The 26,353-nt window shown below is 44.9% G+C and overlaps 1 protein-coding gene across 3 annotated transcripts in view; it reads left to right on the top strand.

Annotated features, from left to right (window-relative positions):
• Positions 1–26,353, top strand: part of LOC138928989 (rabankyrin-5) — a 280,025-nt gene that overhangs the window by 33,214 nt on the left and 220,458 nt on the right. For all 3 annotated transcript variants that reach the window (XM_070287395.1, XM_070287391.1, XM_070287392.1), the window contains exons 2-3: positions 6,327–6,530; positions 6,599–7,253. In XM_070287395.1, the coding sequence (XP_070143496.1) occupies positions 6,327–6,530; positions 6,599–7,253 (859 nt within the window). The remainder of the gene's footprint in view (positions 1–6,326; positions 6,531–6,598; positions 7,254–26,353) is intronic.

Genomic DNA, 26,353 nt, shown 5'->3' with positions numbered 1-26,353 from the left:
GCCTTTTTTATCCTCTCTACTACATTGGCTTTCCACGTTAGCTTGCTGTCAAGTACAATGCCGAGGTATTTAACTTGTGTTTACGGGGTCAGCCTGGTTTTGTTAATTTTCGGGGGATCCATTGCGGCAGCTTGTATCTCTTGGTGAAGAGAATAAGGTCCGTCTTATCCGCATTGATATTGAGTCCTACCTTCTCCGCCCACTCACATATCTCCCTTAACGTTGTTTCTATGATCTAGCTGAGGGTCGATGGACAGATTCTCGTGATAATTATGCTTATGTCATCCGCATAAGCTGTTATCTTTGGTGCTTTCCTCTCGAATCTCTTGATTAGGTCGTCTACCACCAGATTCCATAAGAGGGGAATAACCATGGAATCGGTGCCCCAATCTGATTGTACCCGCCGGCAACTTAGAAGATTTTTTATCCACAAGTTGATAGCGGGTTACGAGTTGGTCGCTTCTAGGCGATCCATTATTGCGTCCGTGCTAACGTTGTTGAATGCCCCGGATATGTCCACGAACACTCCAAGTGCATATTCCTTATTGTTTAGGGCTCTCTCAATGGTGGCTACCAACGAATGTAGTGCCGTCTCCACTGATTTCCACTTCGTGTAGGCGTACTGGTTGGTCGACATTTGTCTCCCTACATCGTTCCTGATGTATAGGTCCAGCAGCTTTTCCAGCCTTTTAAGTAGGAATGAGTTGAGGCCCATCGGTCGTAATCCTTGGGGCTCATGTGGCTGCCCTTTCCTGCTTTGGGCAGGAAGACAATCCGAGAGGTCCTCCATTGGATAAGGATATAGCCCGTGCTTAAACAAGCTGTATATATAGCGTAGAGCCATCGGGTGATCAGCCTCGCCTGCAGCATGGCTGGGAATAATCCATCTAGTCCTGGTGCTTTTATCCTCGCAAAGGAGTCTATAGCCCAATGGATTCTACTAGAGGATATTAGATCTTTTGGGAGATGCTCTTCTCCAGTTGGTAGGTCCTGGTGCTTATTTGCATTGGGTACCTCAGTGCACCCTGGGAAATGCGCATGCATTAGTGCTGTTAGGGCCTCTTCGCTGCCCTTAGTCCACTGTCCGTCGTCGCGTTTGAGCTTACTCTGTATGGTTGGCTGCTTCGATAGCAGCTTCCAGAGTCTAGCCGTTTCCGAGGCAGTCTCTGTATTGGAGCAGAAGTTTCTCCATGAGTTTCTCTGCGCCTTGCGTATTTCCTTTTTGTAGTCCCTAAGTAGGACTTTGTATTCCTCATTGATGATGTCATCTTTCGCCTGCTTGGCGATTTTGAAGAATTCTTTGAGTTTTTTGGGTCGGAGTGAAAGGTTCTTATTTCACCAGGGTGGCCTGGTCCTCTTTCTCGTGTCCGATATAGGGCATGATGCGTGGTACGCATCCAGCAGTTCTTTGGAGAGGGTCTCTTGGGACTTTTCTATGTCTTCCGCGGATTCTACTATGCCTGGAGAGATCGCGAGCCGTGTCGCGATAGTCTCCTTGAACTGTCCCCAGTTAGTATTCCGGGGGTTCCTGAAGACTGATTGTTTTGGAGAGTGTTCAAATGCGTATTGGAACAGTATGTACTTATGATCTGAGAAGGATGGTCTCTCAAGGACTCTCCATTCTGTTACCAAAGTACCTTGTCCCCTTACAAGAGTAAGATATAGCACTTTTGAGGAGGTGGGACCTACAAAGGTTTGTTTCTCCCCCACGTTTGCTATACTCAGGTTGTTTGAGAGTATAAAGTCTAAGAGGGACTCACCTCTGTCGTTTATGTCGGGGCTCCCCCCTACGCAGTGGTGCGCGTTGGCGTCTGCACCCAAGCTCATGAGTACTTCTGGTGGGGCCGTCCTGTCGTGTGCCATGTAGCAGGAAGCTACCAAAAGGCGCTTTTACCCGCTCTCTAACATCACCACGGTCAGGTCATCAGAGCTGTAATGAGACATAAGGCGGTTCTATTCCTGCTTACCGTTGGTGGATGGAGCAAATTGTAATTTGCGGACTTCAGTCTGGCGATGGCATTGCCTGAGGCGATCCATGGCTCCGGGACCAAAGCAATGTCGGCGGCCCTTGCTCTATGGCTATGAGGAGCTCCGCCGACGCGACCTTGCTCTTATGGAGGTTGAACTGCAGCACCCTGAGTGTCATGGGTACTGGGCTCACCTCCATACAACGGGTTGACTACTACGGTCAGGTCACCGTCCTCTCTTCGTCGGACTCATACAGCGTCATTTCTCCATTTCATTTTTCATTTTCCAGACCTAGATCCTTCTCCACCACATCTGCCTTCAGGGTGTGAGCATCCTTATCCCCGCGGTGGCGCTTTTTAAGGCGGAGGTATACGCTACCCATGCCCATTTAAAATGTGGCGCCAAAAGCTCGAAGCACGCCCAAAATAGTTGGCGTTTTTATACCCTTGCAGGGTATTATAATTTCAGTCAGGAGTTTGCAGCGCAGTGAAGAAGACCTTTTCGGATCTATAAAGTATATATCAGCATCAGCATCAAAAGCATCTGTCCGTTCTACTCAAACTAGTCCCTCAGTTTTAAAGCTATTTGAATGAAACATTACATATAGTCTTCTATATACTCTCACTGCTATATATGTCGGAACAGGCCGGATCGGACGACTATATCATATAACTGCCATACAAATGTTCGATAATTTTTCAGAAAAATAATTATAACTTGGCTGTTTTTCAAAATATTTGCATCATTTTTGAGATATGGCCATTTTGTCTTATTTCAGAATTTCGATTTTAATTTTATAGAAATCGGACGACCGTATCTTATAGCTGCCATGGGAACGATCGGGAAATGAATAGAAAAAATTATAACTGTTTTTCAACATATTTTAATCTACTTTGAGATATGAGCTTTTGGTATTATTTGAGAATTTTAGTATAAATATAATGAAAATCGGACAACTATAGCATATAGCTGCCATAGAAGCGATCGGTAAATGTAGAGAATATGTAAAGCTAGGAATGTAAAACTGTAACTATCAAACTGTTTACATAATAAGTATAGGTAAAATGTTATGAAACTTTGTTTTGTGTGTGTTTTCAGCATTATATTTAAGCTGTTTAGGAGTGGGGTGGCTGGTAAATCCTCCGCAAAAGGATCAATAAAAGTTTATCCCACGAAGTAGAAAAACGCAGAAAATTCGGGGGTCGAAAAAATGACATCGGCGGAGTGCCCGTAGCATACATATATTTTCGCATTCAATTTGGAACTAAACTTAGCTTAGCCTAAGGGCCCGCTGCCGGCCGAGAAGCCCAGCTTAACAGCGCGAGAGCGGGAGAACCGTAAATTAGAGCGCCGTCCCTAGAAGCGAGCGACGATCGGGAACACGGGAGCGTGCGATCGGTAATACCGAGGAGCGGAGAGCGGGCGAGCTTTGCTAAGCTGGGAGCGCTTAAGCTTTTGGACGCTCGGTGGGCAGAGGGGGCGCAGGGGCCTCCTGGCGTAAACATAAGCTATGTATAAATATACAACTTTTAAATATTTTCATTTATATATTTTTTAAAATTATTTAACCAGAACGGCTCGATTCTTAATGATCCAATTGCAATCTGCAAGGGTATACAAACTTCGGCGTGCCGAAGTTAGCTTCCTTTCTTGTTTTTGTATATTCTAGCCCCAAAGTGTCCTCAATTGCTATTATTTAATATAAAACGCGTACCTTTACTTTATTTTATCGATTTGGGAAGCCTATACCACCTATACACACCCTGTGCGGATTCAGATTAAATCCTAATGCTGAAATAGTTTTTGCTGCGTGCCTCAGGTTCAGTACCAGTGGCAATAGCCGCCGCAATAAGTACAATACAAATTGGGCTGCGGAGAAGTGAATACGCAAAGAGTTCTTTTCGTACTGATTTTATTGGATATTGAATGGGGTTTATATGCATGTTTTTGGGTCAAAGGATATTTACTTAGGTCTACTTTTGGGTTACATGGGTTTATCCTATAAAAAAATAAACAGCTGGATACAGCCATGTGAACCACTAATGATAATGATAACTAATTCCTGCGACGTCTGCATGCATCTGGTGTGAAGTACGTGACCGATCGCGGGATTCTGTTTATGGTCCCGGATAACACATGTGTGCGCGGACCTGTGTGACCCGGGTGTCGCGAGTTTCCCGAGTTTGTTTAGCTAGATGGGCAGCGACCAAATGCAATCTTATCAATAAATTGCTGGTGGGCAGCGACCAAATGCAATCTTATCAATAAATTGCTGGTGGCAGCTGCGAGCAATTCTCTCCTTGACGAAAATTGTACATTTTCCCGCCCGTTGAACGGATGCTCAACAATCATCAATGTTGACTGTAAACGGTTGAGTGCGAGAGTAGTCGTAGTTGCAGACGTGGTATGGCCTCGTTGATTTTGTTGAACTACTTGCCATTTTTTAACGAAATGAATAATGCTAATAATCATTACGAATATTAGTCCCACATAAATGGCGATATGATGATGCTCAATAGTTGAAAGACTGTGTGGTAGCATGAATGTGTCTTTCGGGAACAGTTAAATTTTCTTTTGTAGCAGCTCATTGACATTTAGAGTCCTTACATCGACGGAATTCGTAGTCTTGGAGCTCTTTGTCACAGTTTCTTTCTAGGCCCTTTTTTTTGAAGAGGGTCCGTGACCGGAAAGCTAACGTCTTTAATTTTTGATCTAGAACAAAAAATCTAGTTTTGTTAGTTTCTATACATCAACAGCTATCGACACACGTAGGATTTTTTCGATATATTGATTTTTTGCAAAATGGTGAGTGATTAAAAAATTTTTTTAAATACCACGAAAAAGTCACAAAATTGTTGATAAAAAAATAGTAAGCACAAAATCGCACGTGATCGCACTTTGATAGACAAAGGTATTTTAAATATACTGTCAAAATTTCAGATCGATCGGTTAAGATTTGTTCGAGTTATGTTTCCGGCCGACTCAAAAAAAGTGGTTTTGAGAAAATCGCTTTTAAAGTTTTAAAATCGTATATAAATACATGTAAGGCATCGGCGCAGAATGGAAAATTTCGACACTTAGACACTTTTGCCAGACTCTATCTTTTGGTATGTTATTTTTAAGACCCTAAAGAATTTTTTAAGCGAAAAATTTTTTTTCGATTTTTAAAAAAAGTTACTCAGATGTCCCCCCTTAAAGTTTTATGTATGCTCTGTACCTGCTTTGAGTCGGCCGGCTCGGAGGCTCATAACTTTTTAACTTTATTTTTTTTTGCATAACTAACCAGAATGGACCCTTATATAAATAAATAAGTAAATATTGTTCCAAAGTAGATCCTTTTGGGGTATCAGCTTATTTAACAATTACTGTCCACCATTGGGTTAGGAACTCACACAGATAATAAGCTAATTCCCCTGAAGATGATCTGCAGAGGAGATTGAAATACATTGGCAATAATTTTTAAAAGCGTGCTAGACAAAATGTCGCCCAAATAAAAAACTGAAAATATTTATTAAATATTAAAGAAATGTTTCAAATGGTATGTTAAACAAACACTAGAATTTGTCAGATTAAATGTTTAAAAACACGCTGTAACTTGTCTTTTACATTATTTTTCGTTAATTAAAAATACACACAATAAAGAAAGCTGCACTAGTATATGTTCTCAATTAGCAATTGTCTTAGAAATACTAATCCGTGAATTGAAATACAATAATAAATCGGCAATGACTTTTCCTGGTATTAACCTTTTTTACTTTACTGCATGCAGGTACATAGGTGACAAGTAATAAGATTATGCATATATTGAATTAGGGAAGGCTGATCTTCTAGCTTAGGTTCTGAACAGGTTTATTGATACAATTTAAGGGCTATGCAAGAACTGCACTTGTCATAAACCTAAACGTTTATTAACCTTATCGGATAATCCTTAACTTAATATAGGTACCTGTCATAAACACTATTGTTGAACTATTGTATGTAAACGGTCAATCCGTTGTTAAATGTAGGTCCAGGTACATATACGTGTGCATTTTGTGATCTTTGGGATGGAGTATTATTTTAGCGACCCTTGAATGTTTTAATTTTTTTTATAAAATTAAAAACAAAATTTCAAAGTATTGAAAACATGCGAGGCTATATTTTTTTCTATTTATTTCCGGATCGAAAGTTAAAATTTTGTTTGTTAATTTTTCAATCGTTGCTATTGCAGCTTAATCATATAGTCATCCGATCCGGCCCGTTTCGAATTAAGTGAGAATAATAATAGGGTCGCATATGCTTTCATTAGACTGAATTTTGGATCAAAAACAATTTTCTAATATTATCTGCAATAACATATTTTTTTTATAATACTATAGGAAGGAATCGTAATGGATCCCATGACATATAGCGAACAGCGTTCGCGTCAATTGCTTGAAGAACGTTTAGAGAGTATTATAAGTGCGGCTGCTTTAATGGCTGATGCAGACTGTACCAGAGATGAACGTCGAGAGAGAATTGTTGCCGAATGTAATGCTGTGCGACAAGCGTTACAAGATTTGCTCTCCGAATATATGTCAAACGTAAGTATATTTATTCCTTTAAATACATTAAATGTTGGCTAAATGATATACTTTTTTGTTCAAAAAAGATGAGTCAAAAGGATAATAGTCCCGGTCTTGCCCGAGCGATCGATCAAATGTGTAGGAAAACCCGTGATTTGCGAAGACAATTACGAAAGGCAGTTGTTGATCATGTTTCAGACTCGTTTTTGGAAACTACGACACCTCTCATTGATTTAATTGAAGCGGCAAAGACCGGCAATGAAAAGAAAGTTCGAGAAAAAGCTGAGATTTTTACCAATCTAGTATGCAGCATGTCTAGCAATGAAGATGGTGTTAAAATGGTTCGATATGCTGTTGCCCAAATTGAAAGCCTATGCCCTCAAGTAATAAATGCAGCATCTATTTTTACTGTACGACCTAATTCTAAAGTAGCCCAAGAGAACATGACAACTTATCGCCAAGCTTGGGAAGTACAAGTTCGAATTCTTACAGAGGCCGTCGATGATATTACGACAATTGATGACTTTTTGGCAGTATCCGAAAACCATATTCTTGAAGATGTTAATAAATGTGTTATGGCATTACAAGTTGGCGATGCCAGGGACTTGCGCTCAACTGCAGGTGCTATTCAGGGGCGATCTTCACGAGTTTGTAATGTGGTTGAAGCTGAGATGGACAACTATGAACCATGTATTTACACGAAACGGGTTCTAGAAGCCGTTAAAGTTCTTCGCGAACAAGGTAAGAATATTTATTACCCTTTTAAGTAAGATGGCTTTAAATGTATAAATACTTCCAAGTACTTCCACAACAATTTATAAATTATATAAACTTAAAATATGTTATAATTAAACTAGCAGACCCGGCAAACTTTGTCTCGCCGCAATTTCATGACTTCATATAACCCGAAAGTAATAATAGAACACTGGTAATTCAAATTTGTTGTGACATTTTTATACCCTTGCAGGGTATTAAATTTTCAGTCAGAAGTTTGCAACGCAGTGAAGGAGACGTTTCCGACCCTATAAGTATATATATTCTTGATCAGCATCAACAGCCGAGTCGATCTAGCCATGTCCGTCTGTCCGTTTCTACGCAAACTAGTCCCTCAGTTTTAAAGCTATCTGAATGAAACTTTGCATATAGTCTTCTATATACTCTCACTTCTATATATGTCGGAACGGGCCGGATCGGGCGACTATATCATATAGCTGCCATACAAATGTTCGATACATTTTCGGTTTTAATTTTATGAAAATCGGACCACTATAGGGGAGAGTGGGAATAGGTGAACTACTTTTTTTTATTAACATTATGAAAAAACAACGTGATCGGTCACGCTGTCAACGGATCTGTATGAATGCAGTTCTCCAACGATTTGACTTTAAATAACGAAATTCAAACTATCTACGTCCTTATTCTTCGCTGCTAGTATTGCCCGTTCACTAACTCAATCGAGATTTTTATAATTTTGAGCCATGTCGGGAAACACTTTTGTGATGATGTGAACTCGCAAAAATTAGCTGGGAACGATATAAGTCCAGTCGAAACATCAAGAGGAATTTCACCATTGCTCGAGAATTCAGCAGCGGATGGGTCATTCTGCAATGCGACTGTTCGTGGTCAATTTAAACTTCTTGACATATCGCCACAAAGAAGACGATTTTAGGCATGCATTAACTTAATCGGCAGCCGTAGATTTCGGGATGATGGGAAGCGTTTGACGAAAATCTCCGGACAGCAATATTAAAGCCCCACCAAATAGTTTCGAATCACTTCGAAATTCCTTAATCGTTCGGTCAACTGCCTCCAAAGCTCGTTTATGCGCCATCGTGAATTCATACCAAATGATGATTTGGCGTTCTTGCACGTTGGCTGGTCAACCGTCAGAAGATTCTTGGGTATCTTCAAAGCGGAATGTGCAGTTCGACCGGCTTCCAACAATGTAGCAGCAATGCCAGATGATGCAACGACCACCGAATCGTTGCCAGAATCAACGAAATGACGAATGTCATGTCCCACGATAAGCATCGATAAAGTTTAAGCCTCCCGTTTAATTGTCAACAACCTTCATTATCGAATCGTACACTTTCTTCTGCTCGACATTCAAAAGAGGCACATTTCGGCCAGGTCATCCTGATTGAAGTGTTGCTCCCGTTGAAACTCTCGATTGAAAGTATCGTGAACTGAACGATTTGGCGCTGGCATTCCCAATGTCGATAGTAGACTGCCGCACATGAGCATGCACATGTCTTCGATCCGTATTAATGCTTCGTTGTACATATCTTCGTTAATGCCAAGAGTATAATTACTCTGCGTACTCTGTTCAATATATCGTCCACCATTTGCTCCTTGTATTTGTCCCACAATGCGGTCGGGTTCGACGGATGACACGTAGCTATGATTATTGCGAATAATGTATGGATTTGATTCATTGACGCAGAAACAGTGGCTTCGGCGAGCGTTGAGTCCCAATGAGTATCGTTTTCGAGCAAGTTCAAACGTTGGCAAGCCTCCCGAAAAGTGGCGCACACCATCCACAGTACGCAGCGACTCGAAGGATGTAGGGCTTCACCAAAAGCAAGCGAAGATAGAAGCATTCGTCTTGACGTGGATGAACTGTGTATATTCTTCCGAGCGCATCAGTCGAATAGACATCAGTAAAGCCAGCAACAGCATCACCTCTCTTCCGGCGTTGAAACTTCTTCGATGCAGCGTTCCATGTATAATAGCGTGGCATCTCAGAAAAGAGTAAAGTCCTTGCGAACGGATCGCTTTCGCATGTTGAAAAGACATTTGTCAACGTTGTCTCTGGTGACCGTTCTGTTTTTTGCGCTGCATTCGCGTCCGTTCTCCAAGTGAACAGATAAGTGCACGACAGTCGGGTAACGTTCATGAATCGGAAATGAAAAAAGCCTCGTTACAACGTAGCGTCCAAGTTGAAATTTCGTCACCTCGTCGTTTGCATTCGGATCAGCAATGCCAAACACCGCCATGTCGCTCCCTCTGTTCACATATTTGCAAACGTATTTGATGGATTTGATAGAGTTGCAGTACTTAACATTGCAATGCGTTGAAAACGTATTCGACAAAAGCGGGCAATATGGAACGATCCAGCGGTTATCCACGATTACTGTTACGTTTGTTTCGTTACGTTTCACTATTAATTCGATCCATTTGCCGTTATCATCTGGAGAACGACGCCTATACAATGGATATCCATCGTTTCCACTGATTGTTTCAGCCGTCAACGGACGGGGAAATAGTTTTGTGCAGTTTCGTTTTCCGTGCATACTGACTCTGGGTTGTGGACTCCGCAAGGGCCATGGATCATGCTCGTTGTCACAAGGGAATGCACCTCGGGATCAGTTTGTTTATCTGGTATTTCCGATGAAATAATCGAATCAATATGATCTGGTCGGATCTTGTCGAACATCCAGAGCAGAATGTGCGCATGTGGTAAGCCACGCTTCTGCCACTCAACCGAGTACATCCAACAACGAACTGCGCCAAAAATCTTCTGCTTAACAATGTAATCCATAAGTACTGTGATCTTTTGCTTGAATACTCGTGCAGTGATGTCAGGTCGATCGCTGGATGTTTGTCCTGGAAGCAACAAATTGGTAATTTCGGGCCATTTCGGATTGCATGTAAAGGTGATGAATAAATCCGGGCGCCCGTAATTCCTGACATACGTCATAGCATCTTGAGCATACTCATGCATATGGCGCGGGCTTCCAACATAAGAAGCTGGGAGAATGGTCAAACAACCGATGTTGGCCGCGTGTCCTTCAGTAACGATGGCGCCCGCTTGGTGGCGAATTTTCCCTTGAATCAGAATGTTGGGATGCAATTTCGAAAAAATGTGAGTTGTTCATTTTGATAATAAAGAGATTGTTGAACAACCTCGGCTCCAAATGATGTCATTTGAAAGCATCCGTTATATTTTTTGCAAGCTTTAGGAAACTATTTGATTGGGCTGAGTTTCCATATAGTAGCGAATACAATGGCTCTCTCCCAAAACGGGCAATTTAATTTTGCCACCTGCACAGCATAAGCCGGGGGTTCCCAACCCAAACTTCAGTGCATTGCAATGACATACGACAGACAATGAACCAATAAACACGCAGGTAAGATCCTTGTAGGATGTTTCAGAATTGTATGCGAATGCAGCGCGATTCAAATTTTCATTTGCGGCTCGCCTTCCTCTATTATTTTGTCGGGCTTGAGGTGGTCTTTGTGCAGCGCAAAGTTGTGCCATTTGGGCACGTATCGATGCATTTATTTCTGTACGTTCCTCTTGCGTCCGACTATTTCGGAAATTCTGATTACTTTTTGCATTGCGTAAACGCCGTCCAAAACTTAATCGTCTAACAGCAGGCATTACGTCCAATTGTTTAAGCTCACTTTGGTAATGCTTCGTTAGCTCGATTTTTTTGTTTAAATATTTTTTTTCCGAGTTCATTGATACACCTTTCAACGCAGCTATGATCTTTGTAGGGTGTTTCAGAATTTTACACACAACAGTGTGTACATCTGTTGAGCCGCTAGCGACTTTTCCGGAAGGACTTCCCAAAATTTTCTTATGTAATAACCTTTTTCTGGCAGTTACAAACAACTGAACATTTTTTTTTGCCAAATCGGCCCAGACGTTCTTTTGTGATGACATTAGTAACAGTTTTTGTCTCCATTTTTATATATACTTTTTAACTGCCTTGTTATGGGCTTAGTTATTTTCGCGAAGTCATTTAAGAATTTCCTCTAGTACCCTAATAGTCTTAGGGGGTCTTCTCATTCAAAAGCCGTTTTTTGGACCCTTTTTAAAAAAATTCTTACTTGAAAACGCAAAGAATAATTGAAAACTTTTTTTATTTATCGTATTCGAAAATGTTCGAAGTAACTAAAAATGTTGTTCTTGCCTCGATACGAGGGTTGTTCAAAGAGTAATGAGACTTCAAACTTGGTGGTCGAAAAAAAAGGTGTCGTCCTGGCGGCCACGATTCAGGGTCTCCAGAGCGTCCGAAATGAAAAATAAGAACGGGGTTATAATCAGAATAGATGTCATTTTTGGGTGACGGAACAGATTTTTTTAAAAATTGTTTTAAACAAAATGGCGGCCATTGAAAAAAAAATTTCGATTTCGGGCTTTTTTTTGTAGTTAAGTGTAAATAAAAATATAAAAAAAATTTAAAAAAAAATCTGTTCCGTCACCCGAGAATGGTGACAATTCTGCGTCGATTCCACTTTGTTTCATGAAAATCGGTTCAGTTGAACTGGAGATATCATGGCCGCCAGTTCGAAAAACGTGGTTTCGAGATAAACGCGTTTGAAGTTTAAAAAAAGCTCATTTTACAAAGACCTTGCTTCACAAAAACGGCTGTATCTTCTACAGTATTTCGAATTTCTAAAAATCCTTTTGGGGACATATACAGACCATCCCAAGCTATGAATAAATGCAAAAAAAAAAAAATCGAAAAAAAAGTTGCCCAATGAGAAGACCCCCTTAAAAATTACTTAAGGGGGTCTTCTCATTGGGCAACTTTTTTTTTTCGATTTTTTTTTTTTTGCATTTATTTATAGCTTGGGATGGTGTGTATATGTTTCCAAAAGGATTTTTAGAAATTCGAAATACTTTAGAAGATACAGCCTTTTTTGTGAAGCAAGATCTATGCAAAATGAGCCTTTTTTCAAACTTCAAACGCGTTTATCTCGAAACCACGTTTTTCGAACTGGCGGCCATGATATCTCCAGTTCAACTGAACCGATTTTCATGAAACAAAATGGAATCGACGCAGAATTGATGTCATTTTCGGCTGACGGAACAGATTTTTTAAAAAAATTTTTTTTCTATTTTTTTTTTACACTAAACTACAAAAAAAACGCCCGAAATCGAATTTTTTTTTTTGAATGGCCGCCATTTTGTTTTAAAAATTTTTAAAAAAAATCTGTTCCGTCAGCCGAAAATGACATCTATTCTGATTATAACCCCGTTTTTATTTTTCATTTCGGACGTTCTGGAGACCCTGAATCGTGGCCGCCAGGACGACACCTTTTTTTTCGACCACCAAGTTTGAAGTCTCATTACTCTTTGAACAACCCTCGTATCGAGGCAAGAACAACTTTTTTAGTTACTTTGAACATTTTTGAATACAATAAATAAAAAAAGTTTTCAATTATTCTTTGCGTTTTCAAATAAGAATTTTTTTAAAAAGGGTCCAAAAAACGGCTTTTGAATGAGAAGACCCCCTTAATTTCTCCAGTTGTTTTTGTGCAGGGGAAGTCCTTAATGGCTTGAATTTTAGGTGGATTTGGTTTCACTCCTTCCTGAGTGACGATGTGTCCCAAGAAGTCGATTTCCTTCCTTAAGGGTCCATTCTGTTTAGTTGGGCCAAAAAATAGGCCATTTTCTGGAATTTTTGTGGACAAAGGAAAAGACATAGAAAGTTCAAACTTGTCACATATATTTATCATAGTTTAAAGATGATTTAGCAAAAATTTAAAACATTTTTAGAGCGTGTCCTGAAGCAGGACACAGGGCGACGTAAGCCTCTGCAAAAAAAAGGTACCCCTCTGGCGACAGTCCTGCAGGACGTAAAAATCGACTAAAACAAAAAATTCAAAGATGTTCTTGTTTAGTATTAATGTGGTTATGGAATTGACTACAATTATAAAAATTAAATAAAAAATAAAAAAAATTACGGCTACTTAAAAATTTTTTTTTGTTTTTCTACAAATTTTCTTCACGTTTTTGTTAATAAAAAATCCAATGTATAAGCTATCAATATAATTGTAGTCTATTCCATGGAGAGCTTCATTACGCGCATTAAAAAAAAAACATTAAGATTCGTTAAAAATTGACTGAAATAGGACGGTCGCCAGCTTGAAAAACGTAGTTTTCCAGAAAACGCGTTTAAAGTTTTATGTTTGCTCTGTAGCTCCTTTACGTCGGCCGACTCGGAGGCTCGTAACTTTCGATTTGATCTTTATACCCTTGCAGGGTATTATAATTTCAGTCAGAAGTTTGCAACGCAGTGAAGGAGACGTTTCCGACCGTATAAAGTATATATATTCTTGGTCAGCATCAACAGCCGAGTCGATCTAGCCATGTCCGTCTGTCCGTCCGTCCGTCCGTCTGTCTGTTTCTACGCAAACTAGTCCCTCAGTTTTGAAGCTATCTGAATGAAACTTTGCATATAGTCTTCTATATACTCTCACTGCTATATATGTCGGAACGGGCCGGATCGGACGACTATACCATATAGCTGCCATACAAATTTTCGATAAATTTTTATAAAAAAAATTATAACTGTTTTTCAATATTATTCCATCATTTTTAAGATATAGCCATTGTATATTATTCGAGAATTTTGGAAAAAGTTTTATGAAAATCGGACCACTATATCTTATAGCTGCCATAGGAACGATCGGGAAATTAATCGAAAAAAATTATAACTTCGTTGTTTTTCATTTACCAAACGCCACTTTTTTTCGCCTGCGATATCACTTTTCTTAGGAACGACTCCAAGGGGAATGACATTTTTGTTTCTGGCTTCTACCAAGCTCATGAGTACTTCTGGTGGGGCCGTTCTGTCGTGTGCCATGTAGCAGGAAGCTACCAAAAGGCGCTTTCTCCCGCTCTCTAGCATCACCACGGTCAGGTCATCAGAGCTGTAATGAGACATAAGGCGGTTCTATTCCTGCTTACCGTTGGTGGATTTAGCAAATTGTAATTTGCGGACTTCAGTCTGGCGATGACATTGCCTGAGGCGATCCATGGCTTCGGGACCAAAGCTATGTCGGCGGATCCTTGCTCCATGGCTATGAGGAGCTCCGCCGACGCGACCTTGCTCTTATGGAGGTTGAACTGGATATTTACTTAGGTCTACTTTTGGGTTACATGGGTTTATCCTATAAAAACATAAACTGCTGGATACAGCCATGTGAACCACTAATGATAATGATAACTAATTCCTGCGACGTCTGCATGCATCTGGTGTGAAGTACGTGACCGATCGCGGGATTCTGTTTATGGTCCGGGATAACACATGTGTGCGCGGACCTGTGTGACCCGGGTATCGCGAGTTTCCCGAGTTTGTTTAGCTAGATGGGCAGCGACCAAATGCAATCTTATCAATAAATTGCTGGTGGGCAGCGACCAAATGCAATCTTATCAATAAATTGCTGGTGGCAGCTGCGAGAAATTCTCTCCTTGACGAAAATTGTACATTTTCCCGCCCGTTGAACGGATGGTCAACAATCATCAATGTTGACTGTAAACGGTTAAGTTGCGAGAGTAGTCGTAGTTGCAGACGTGGTATGGCCTCGTTGATTTTGTTGAGTTACTTGCCATTTTTTAACGAAATGAATAATCATTACGAATATTAGTCCCACATAAATGGCGATATGATGATGCTCAATAGTTGAAAGAGTGTGTGGTAGCATGAATGTGTCTTTCGGGAACAGTTAAATTTTCTTTTGTAGCAGCTGTGACGACACGATCGGTCGCCACCAAAACTATATATATGTATATACGTAAAATCTAAGCTTATAATTACTTATTCATACGATTCCTAAAATTAAGACTAAAATTAAGACTAAAAATAAGACTAAAAATTAAGCACACGCACACACACACACCACCCGGCACAAAGCCATACACACACACACACACACACCCCCGGCACGAAGCCATACACACGCACACACACACACACATCACCCGGCATGAAGCCAACGGCATGAAGCCAAAATAAACCCCGCGAAGGGAAATTCAAAACAAGCATTAGGCTTTAAAGTTACGCGCGCAAGTGGCAACGCTGTCGGCGATAGTGGCAGAGCCCGGCAACGCCAAGATCGATCGCGGCAGCGCTGCCGGCAGAAACTAGGTCACGGCCACACTCAGGAATTAGGTCATTTTTTAATCCTCGCCTAATTCTTAACCGCGCAAGTCGTGCCGCTCCAGAGTGAAAAGTCTAAGTGCAAAACCGCGTGTTCGTGAAACATCCTGCAGGACCTTCGAAGGCATCCGCTTCGAATCGTGGGTGAGCATGGCCGCCGGCCATTAAATATATTGGGGATCTACCCCGCCCCTTGCCACAGTAACTTTAATTGAGAAATAAAACCATGTGCTTGCATCAAATTGTGCGTTTTCCCTGCCTTCGTTTGCGGGCCGGCGCCCCTCGCCGGTAGTGACCAATTCCCCTCCCGCTTTTCCCGTAGCATCGGAGTAATTCCGGGTGCGGGCAAAAGCCGGACGGGAACAGGAGCCCGTGGCGGCTGGATCTTTCCGAGCCCGGATTTGCCGCGAGGCCGCCGGTCCCCTTTTTCCCCCTGCCCCTCAGAGAGCCATCCCGCCGCTGGATTTCTCCGGGCGAGGATCTGGGGTTGGTCGCTGGATTTTTCCGAACCAACTGTCCCGCTGCTGGATCCCTCCGAGCGTGGACGTAGGCATCGGCTGCTGGATCTCTCCGAGCTTTTGTCCTGCCCCAACGGACGCCGCGCTGCTGGATCACTCCGAGCGTGGGCGTGGGCGTGGCTGCTGGATTACTCCGAGCCCTCTGAGCCATCCTGCCGCTGGATTCTTCCGGGCGAGGATTCGGGGCTGACTGCTGGATTTTCCTCCGAGTCAGTGGTCCCGCTGCTGGATTCCTCCGAGCGTGGACACAGGCCTTGGCTGCTGGATCCCTCCGAGCCTTTGTCCTGCCCCGAAGGCGCCCCGCTGCTGGATCACTCCGAGCGTGGGCGTGGCCGCTGGATAACTCCGGGCCACTCGTCTCGCTGCTGGATCCCTCCGAGCGCTGACGCGGGCTTGACCGCTGGATTATTCCGGGTCGCCCAGCCTTCCCTGGTCAGATAATCCCATACCATATTTCTTCCCCATTTTCTCCGTTAGCTGGCCAGAAATTATCGGCGCTTCTCCGTTCTGGGTGTCTCACAAATTATAAATTTTGTGAGGGGACTCTGGGCCGCTGAGGATCACCCCGGCCGCCCAGACGCTTCCTTACATGGCGCCCGGAGCAGGGACAGCCCAGGACGGAAAAGTTGGTCATCTTGGCGGATTAAAGCCCCGCCAGCCGATACTTTTTGGTCAGGAAAATATATATATGTCGGAGGGAACCGTTATTTAATTTAACCGTAGTCGAGCCAGCGAGTTCTGTCCGCCTGCGCACTCCAAACGTATCTGTCCTCACGTCACTTTTCCTTTTGCCTTTTCACATTTTCTTACTTTTCACTCAAACGTCAATCCTAGACAATCTCTAGCTGTCTCTCTCACTCTCTCATATTGTTGCGACAGACGAACAGACCTCACTCAGTAACAGACAGTCTACTGTCCTTTTCCTGTTACCGACTCAACTGTAATTGCGCCTGCGCGCCAGCGACACCTACAGGCTACCAATACCTGAGCATGCCGAATAATTCTGTTGCCATAGCAACAAGCTTTCCAAATTTGCACTTAGCAACCAACTCGCCGACACGGCCATCCTGACATTTCACGCGTCCTCGCGTGACGTGTCTTCTAATAGCTCTAAACACAACAGTAATTTTCATTTATTTTTCTCTCTTGTTTCTCTCTTTTGTCTCAACTTAACATTTCATTTTAACTGTTTCATTTATGTCAAATAAGCTTTACTTTTATTTCTTCTCGCCACTTCACTACCACAACTCTTACTCAACATGTCTTCATCAATTTATACAGGCTCTTGCTGCACACTTTGCAACGCTCACACGCACCTCTTGCGTCACGGTCTCTCTGGACCCTCATAGCCTTATAAATGATTCCACCAACGAGTGCCTCAGTCGGCGATCTCTCGCTTACACTTCTAGTGTCTTCTTTGGCAGGATAACCTTTCGAAACCAATAGAGTACAAGCTCTCTTCATCTTTCAAAAGGCTCCGCTTCACATATTCTGACCATAGGAATAAAGTAGGCCCTGTTTCATGTGATCCGACACGGCCTTCCTGACAAATCACACGTCCTCGTGTGTTAACTTTAAATCACAGTATTCTCAAATTTCAGTACTCGTTACATTTTATTGTTAACAAACATTTCATTAATTTTCTAAACATAAGTATTGAGGCATTTAGACAAAATAAGCATCTTGGTTTCATGATAACATGATAACATAACAAATTACATCTTCATTTTAATCATAATTTTCAATTCAGACTTCTCTAATTACATAGCTTTATCAACTGGTGTATTTCCTTATACACCCACATACTGACCCCCGCCATAACTATTCCTTCTGTTATGGTGCGGTCTCCACTTACCCCCGCCATAACAATTCCTTCTGTTATGGTGCGGTCATTATATCCCCTCTTGGGATTCCAAGGCATCAACCGTGCCATCCATATCATCATTCCCCACATGGGAATCAGACGCATCTCCACTTGAGTCGTCTAAATCTTTATCAATCAACGTCATTGCTTATTTGTCTATTTGGCAATGCCCTCAAAAACTCATGCGCATTATAAGTTCTTTTGCTTGTTAAGGATTTTAAAATGTACCGATCTCCATCTTCATTTCTTTATCTCTTTCTTTCTCTTCTCTCTCATTCGTAACAATTTCAATTTCCAATTTATCCATTTTAAATTAATCTTGCCTTATCAAACTTAGTGCTCTTCCTTGCATAATTTTACCAAACCGGCAAAACGTAACTTTAAATTTTTCTTTATACTTTTCTCTGTGTCATATGGTGGTATCAAGCCCAAAGGGTGGGTCCGATTGGCATCTCTTAAGGGCTTGCATTGGTTGCACTACTAACTGTGCAGTTCGCCGCAATTGCACCCTGCCAAGAGCATCTTGCCATCACCTCTGCGGTCCTGGTATCCAGCCAGATGATTACTTTAAAACTTTACACATGATACAACCTTCAACAATCTTTAAACTTAGTCATTTCCAACAATATTGATAAATCTTGCTGAGTCTATTTTTTTTTCCACCCAAATACATAACGGATTTATAACCTTGATTAATAATCAACCAAATTTAAGGGACACTACTGGCAGATAACATTGCCTCACACCTCTTTGTATACTTCAATACTCCTCTTCGTAACTCAATTTAATTTCAATTATCTTCAGTTGTTTATAAACTATATCAATAAATTCTGAATCCTGATGTTGATCAGTCATTCATTTGAGATTTCTATTCTAAGTTCACACGTTTTTCCGTCACTTTATTTTTATTTATCGGAGTTGAAATCAGTCACGTGAATTCTGCACACAAAAAGAATTCTACATTTGCCTTGCGCTTTCTCTTCCTCTACTCTATTTTAAAATCATACGATTTCAAGTATGTCCATCAATGTTCAGATAATTTTTTTGAAATGATTACATTTGCAATAAGTATAGACTAAAAACTCTCATCTGAATGAAATAATGACTTAAAGATACTTGAAGCCGAAGAATCTGTCTCATGATCTGAGAAAATCGAGGCACACGTTTTTGAAAATAAGGCACCAATTCAATAAATGGTCTTACGACGGTCTCTTAATTGCACCGATTAAAAGGACGGACCTTTAACGTAAGGATTTTCTAGGAATTGGGTCTGATTTCTCCACCGCACACCTCATAGCTCAGATACTGCGTAGTAGGTTCAAGAAACCCACATTTGGTAACGTTAAATGACAACCCTGGTACAGTCAACACATTTAATACAACCTTCAGCCTTCGGAAAGCCTTTTCTTCCGAGTTTGCCATGATTAACACGTCATCTATGTAAACTATCGCAAATAATCATGATAAATTCCAAACGCCTTAACAATTGCATGATGAAGGTAGAAGATGCACTCTTCAAACCAAACGGCACGGCAGACCAAACAGACGGCAACTCGTAATTTTTTTATTTAATTATTTTTCAACAGAAACATTTTTCCTTCACAGGGTATGACATAAGCGGCAAAGGCCACTGTCCGAAACCATTTTCGAATATTGCTCCCGATATTCTAAGCACAACCTATCGTATTCCACAACATTGCCATCAAACACATCTCTATTCCCATCTTTAACCAACAACTTTATGTCCAAACCATGTGTGTGGGGACACTCTGCACTATTCATGTCTTTTAGGCGAATTTCTAAAGCAGACTGAATATATAAGTCTGTATTTGCCGAAATTGCTCTTAACCGCACTGAGCTCCCAAATCGAAGAATAATTGGAAAGGGCTCACCCGATACTGTCACTGTTGAATCACACAAATCAACTCGCTTCTACATGCAGCTGCCGCTGCCGCTCGCAGCCGCTGATACCCATCTCGTGCACACAGATACAATGTGACCACTGTTATCACGCCTGAAGCGCGTCACTCCAGCTCTTGGCACTTCAGCCGCAGTTCCGCCCGTGTGCTGTTGTTGTTGTCTTCCATTCTTCCCCAAATTTTCTGGCCGACAATGATGACACTTGCAACCGTCCGGCTCAACACGCGACCAGTGCATTTGACTGCCTATCACGACTCCGGTGTCTCGCACCACGCGGCTGCGCAAGCTTTCGATGCGCTACTGAATTTAATATCGACCGACAATCACTTTATCAGAATGCCCGCGAGGCTATGGTGAATCCCACTTCTGATGTCGGAGGGAACCGTTATTTAATTTAACCGTAGTCGAGCCAGCGAGTTCTGTCCGCCTGCGCACTCCAAACGTATCTGTCCTCACGTCACTTTTCCTTTTGCCTTTTCACATTTTCTTACTTTTCACTCAAACGTCAATCCTAGACAATCTCTAGCTGTCTCTCTCACTCTCTCATATTGTTGCGACAGACGAACAGACCTCACTCAGTAACAGACAGTCTACTGTCCTTTTCCTGTTACCGACTCAACTGTAATTGCGCCTGCGCGCCAGCGACACCTACAGGCTACCAATACCTGAGCATGCCGAATAATTCTGTTGCCATAGCAACAAGCTTTCCAAATTTGCACTTAGCAACCAACTCGCCGACATATACATAGAAAAAAATAATAAAATATATAGGGAGAAAATATAATAATAATATATATACCTGGAAAAAAAAAATAATAATATATATGGGGGAAAAAATATATAAATTTTCTATGGGGGAATATTTGGCAACGGCCACGTTTTTTTTTCGCAGTGCAAATAGGTCGCGCCAATTCGGCGACAGACGGCAGCGGCGAAGCATAATTCAAAGAGAAAGAGACAACAAAATTTTCCACCCGCCACGCGGGATATTCGCGCCAAAAATTAGCTTCGCTGCACCGCTCGAAATTTGACGTCGCTGCCCGCGCTTACGCCGGCAGAGGAACGCTCTCTGCCGCTATCACTCTGTCGCTTTGCATGCATTCGCCCGAGAAATATTCCCGCCATAACTTAGCTTCGCTGCATCTCCGCCCGCGTCAACGCCGGCAGAGGGACGCCCTCTGCCGCTATCGATCTGTCACTCGGCTGCGCCGCTGCTACCGTGGGCAGTAATAAATAAAGCTACACTGGGCAACATAAAATCAATCTCCGACGAACTATCATTAGACACACATCGCTCAAGTTTTCCGCGGTCGCAAAAATATTTCTTCTCGCAAACGTCAGTGACTAAGATCCTTCCGCCGTGGTCAAGAACATCCTTCGAGGACACTTAAATATTTTTCGAAATTAATAATATCCTTCAAGGACAGTGCCGAGAAAAATTCTTTCGCCGTCGCTTTCAAAGAGCTCAACGGGAAGATCCTTTCATACAGAAAAAAAAAATATATATATACCACGGGTACCCAGAGGATCCTGCGTGATCCTGTCGCCGATTCAAAACAAAGCGGATCCTGCGCGATCTCAAAAACGCAGAAGCCCAGTACACACGCCGAAATAAAATCGAAAAATAATATACAATAATTAAACAAAATCAAATAAAAATACGATAAAATAATAGATAATAATAAAGTTCGATAAAATAAAACGAAATAAAATAAAATAAAATAAAATAATTGAATAATTAAATAAAAATAATTAAAATAATTAAAGAAGAAATAAATAATAAAAGAATTAAATAAAATAATAAATCAGAATAATTAAATTTCGATTGTATACTCGATTCCGTGACCCGTGCCATAGCAAATTAATTCTCAGTCGCCGTATCCCTGATCATTTTCTTCGCAACGATGGGCGTCACATGGATTAGCTATCGTAAAAAGATGGAGCTAGAAACCATCCTAGGCGATTTCGGACTCGACCGAAGCGGCACGGTGGACGAGCAACGCGCGCGGCTCATAGCATTTGCGCGGCAGCCTGGCAATTCCGAGGAAATCCAGGATCGACTCGCGGAACTGGAACGCCGGTTCGGGAACGCACCCACCGGCGACGTCAAGTCACCTATACCGCTAGATCCGTCTCTCATCTCTCCGGAACCGACCACGTCGGCATCGTTGATACCACCCTCGCTTTTCCTACCGCGTAGTACTTCCCCAGCCACAGGGCGACGCCCGAAGGCGGAAGAACCTCCGAGATCCGGGAATCACCCTAGCGACGCCGGCTTGGGAGCCATCCTGATCGACAGGATGACGAAGTGGGGTCTCTCGTTCGACGGAACGACGGATCCACTCGGGTTTATAGAGCACATCGAGGAGCGGGCCGATACTTGCCGGATCGACCGGAGATATCTGGCTCAAGCCTTGGTGGTGCTGCTATCCGGTCGCGCCGAGAGCTGGTTCCGCACGAGCGGACTCCAGCAAGCCAGCTGGGTCGAGGTTCGCCGCGAATTTCTAGATTTTTTCCTGCCACCGCGGTATTATCAACGACTGGAGGACGAGATCCGGACGCACCTGCAGCGGCCCAACGAGCCGTTCAAGGAGTACTTGGTGGATCTTCGCTTGCAGATGCGCCGAGCGGGATTTTCTCCGGACCGAGAGTTGGAGCGCGTCTACGACAACATGCTGCCGGAGTACCAGCTGTTCACCCGAAGACAGGATTTCCGCACCCTGGCGGAGCTGACCCACCTGGTAGTGGACTACGAGGTGACGCGCAGCCGGAATAGAGGCCAGGATCATCGCTCTCCGAGCCCTCGACCGGAAGCTAGACGCAACTATGGGACGGAAGCCGGGCAGACGCCGCGCCGTGCCCCACCAGCAGCCCCAGTGGGCAACCCTTTCAACGGAGGTACCAGCCGGAACGCGAACACGAGCCAGAGCACAGCCTCTCCTGTCACATCGGAGCCAGTCAACATTCGCGACGCCTGCCGCAACTGCGGCCAACCGGGACACTTCTCGGCCGAGTGCCGGAACCCCCGCATCATTTTCTGCTGGGACTGCGGGCGCAGAGGAACCCGGACTATCGATTGCTGTCGGCGTGCAGCATCGGGAAACGGGAACGAGCCTCGAGTGACCGGGAATCACCCGGGGAACCCGTCCAACCCACGCAGCCAGTAGGAGGAACCCTCCACCACCACACGCGCCACCATCACCATGGAAGGACGAGAATTCGTGGCCACCCTGGACACTGGAGCTACGCATAGCTTCATCAGCGAGGACCTAGCCCGAGAGCTAGGCCACGCGGACAACACGCGAGATATTCGCACACAAGTCAAGTTGGCCGACGGGACATGCCGGGACCTGACTCGGGCCCTCGCCGCCAACATACACCTGGGGAGCAAACGCGCTCCAACCGTCCTGCTAGTGATGAGCGAAGTCCTTGACGACGTTCTCCTAGGCATGGACTTTCTTTGCAGGATCGGAGCCACCATGCAGTGCGGGGGACAGACCCTCAGCCTGATGCCAGACCAGTACACGGAGCCACCATGGGCTCAAGAACGAGCCAACGCAAGACGCCGGAGGGAAGAGCCACGCTCTGTCCGCTTCGAGGAGCCACGTTTCGTCCACTTTGAGGAGCCACACTCCAACCCTCACGGAGGGCCACCCCCTACGCCGCAGCCGAGAGAGCCACGCTCTCAACCCCGAAGCCCGCCGGTCGAGTCACACTCTGCCCGCCGGGAACCAGCGACGACGGAGCCACGCTCCAGCACCACGGAACCAGCAACGGCCAGAGAACCACCGCAACCGGCGCCACGCGCCCGCCCTCGGGGCACAGCCCTCGAAACCAACCGGGAGACCGCCAGCACCACGCCTGCCGGAGAGGAGAGCACATCCTCCCGGAAGTCGGCAGTCATCTCGGGCACAGACCCGTCCACGACGGGAAACCAGCCGCCCAGTTGGAACCACGTCTTGCCTGTGGCGGATGCCACCGCCGCGCAGCGAAAAAACATTTCGCACCTCCAAGAAGCGTGTCCGTTTCCAGGACCACGCCGAGGAAACGCCGGCGCAAGACTCGCCTCTCTGCGGAAACATTAACTCGGTGAGTCACCCCGCTGGGGATCCAGATTCAGCCGAGGCGGAAGAGCTCGAGACCCACAGCTACCCAGAGCCCTGGGTAGAGGAATTCCTGGAGAAGGAGTTGGCCTTGTTCGAGAATCTTTCAGGGGTGTCCCACATAGCGGAACACCACATCATCATGCGCAGCGAGCGGCCACTGAAGCAAAGATACTTCCCGAGGAACCCGGCCATGAGGGCCATCATCGACAAACAGATCGACGAGCTTCTTCGAGACGGGCGGATCGAGCCCTCGAAGAGTCCGCACAGCGCGCCCATTGTGATTGCGGCGAAGAAAAACGGAGACGTACGCATGTGTGTTGACTACCGTCAACTCAACGAAAACTCGGTTCCCGATGCCTACCCGCTCCCGAGGATCCACCAGATTCTGGAACGCCTCCGGAACGCCAAGTTCATCTCGACGCTGGACTTAAAGAATGGGTACTGGCAGATACCAGTAGCCCCGGGCAGCCGAGAGTGTACGGCTTTCACCGTTCCCGGCAGAGGATTATTCCACTGGCGGGTGATGCCGTTCGGTCTGCATTCCGCCCCTGCAACGTTCCAGCGCGCTTTGGATACAGTCATCGGGCCTGACATGGAGCCGCACGCATTCGCCTACCTGGACGATATCATCGTCATAGGCTCAACGCTGGAGGAACACGTCGCCAACCTTCAAGAGGTCTTCCGACGCCTGCGCAATGCGAACTTGCGCCTGAATCGAGGGAAGTGCCACTTCTTCCAACGCCACATCGTCTACCTGGGACATGTGATCAGCGAGGCGGGCATCCATACAGATCCGGACAAAGTTGCCGCGATCCGCGAGCTGAAGCCACCAACTTGCCTAAAGGAGCTCCGGAGGTGCCTTGGGATTTCATCCTGGTATCGCCGCTTTGTTCCAAACTTCGCCGACGTGGTCGAACCCATGACCGCGTTGCTGAAGAAAGGCCAAAGGTGGGAGTGGACATCGAGGCAGGATCACGCTTTTCAGTAGCTGAAGGCGCTACTAACGAAGGCACCGGTCTTGGCCTGTCCGGATTTCGGCCAGAAATTTGTTCTTCAGACGGACGCCAGCGAATACGGAATAGGAGCCGTATTGACGCAGACCATCGAGGGACAGGAAAGAGTTGTCGCTTACGCCAGCCGCCGGCTCAACCCGGCCGAGAGGAACTACTCCGTTACGGAGAAGGAGTGCCTCGCCATCGTCTGGGCAATCAGGAAGATGCGATGCTACCTCGAGGGGTACCGTTTCGACGTGGTGACGGATCATCACTCGCTGAAATGGCTGAATTCAATCGATAACCCGACGGGCAGGATTGCACGCTGGGCTCTCGAGTTGCAGCAGTACCAGTATGACGTCCATTACCGGAAAGGGGCCCAAAATCTTGTGGCCGACGCCCTTTCTCGCCAACCGCTGCCCACCGCGCAGCAAGCACAGGTACAAGGAGTCAACTGCCGCTGGATCCAGAAGATGCTCCAGAAGATGCGGACAGAACCCGCCAAGTTCCCCGACTACAGGGAGGAGAACGGACAACTCTATCGCCGCATTGGTCTTCAGCCAGAAGAGGAGGAGTACACGCCATGGAAGCTGTGCGTTGGGTCGGATTACCGCCAACGCGTCCTCGAGGAATGCCATGACCACCCAACCGCCGGACACTTGGGAATCCGGAAAACTAGTAATCGCGTGGCTCAGCGATATTATTGGCCGGGTTTGTTTCGCGACGTCGCGCGCTATGTTCGTCACTGTACGAGTTGCCAGAAGTTCAAGGTAAGCCAGGAGAAACCTGCGGGGATGATGTTCACCCGCCAGGTCGACGAGCCATTCCAGGTTCTCTGCGCGGACTTCGTTGGACCGCTTCCACGATCGAAGCAAGGCAACACCATGCTGTTGGTGTTTCTAGATGCCTTCAGCAAGTGGGTGGAGTTGGTGCCACTGCGGAAAGCCACTGGAGCACAGCTTGAACGCGCCTTCCGGGAACGGATCCTGAGCAGATTCGGAGTGCCGAGGACCTTCGTCTGCGACAACGGCACGCAGTTCACAGGGCGATCTTTTCAGAACTTCTGCAAATCGCTGGGCATGGAGCTGCAGCACACGGCGCCGTATACGCCAAGGCAGAACCCGACGGAGAGAGCCAACAGGACGATCAAGACGATGATCGCCCAGTACCTGGATGGAGGCCCGCAGAATACATGGGACCAGCTGTTGCCGGAAATCTCCCTGGCCATCAACAGCAGTGTCTCCGACACAACAGGATTTAGCCCAGCTTTCCTGACGCAGGGACGAGAACCGAGGCTGCCACGGACTCTCTACGACGAGCTCACACCAGGACGAGGCACCCCAGAGGTGGCCCCAACGGACCGAAGCCAGCAGCTGAAGGACATCTTCCGAGTGGTGCGAGACAACGCTGAACGCGCTACGGCGGATCAGGGCCGACACTATAATCTGCGCCGGCGGATTTGGAAGCCGCCTGTAGGATCTCTAGTGCTGGCGAGACGCCACGCACTCTCCAACGCTGCTGAAGGATTCGCCGCCAAACTGGCC

The sequence above is a fragment of the Drosophila kikkawai genome, chromosome 3R, assembly GCF_030179895.1.
Source record: "Drosophila kikkawai strain 14028-0561.14 chromosome 3R, DkikHiC1v2, whole genome shotgun sequence".
Taxonomy (NCBI): domain Eukaryota; kingdom Metazoa; phylum Arthropoda; class Insecta; order Diptera; family Drosophilidae; genus Drosophila; species Drosophila kikkawai.
The sequence above is the reverse complement of the archived record's forward strand: the minus strand, read 5'-3'. Positions and strand labels throughout refer to the sequence as shown.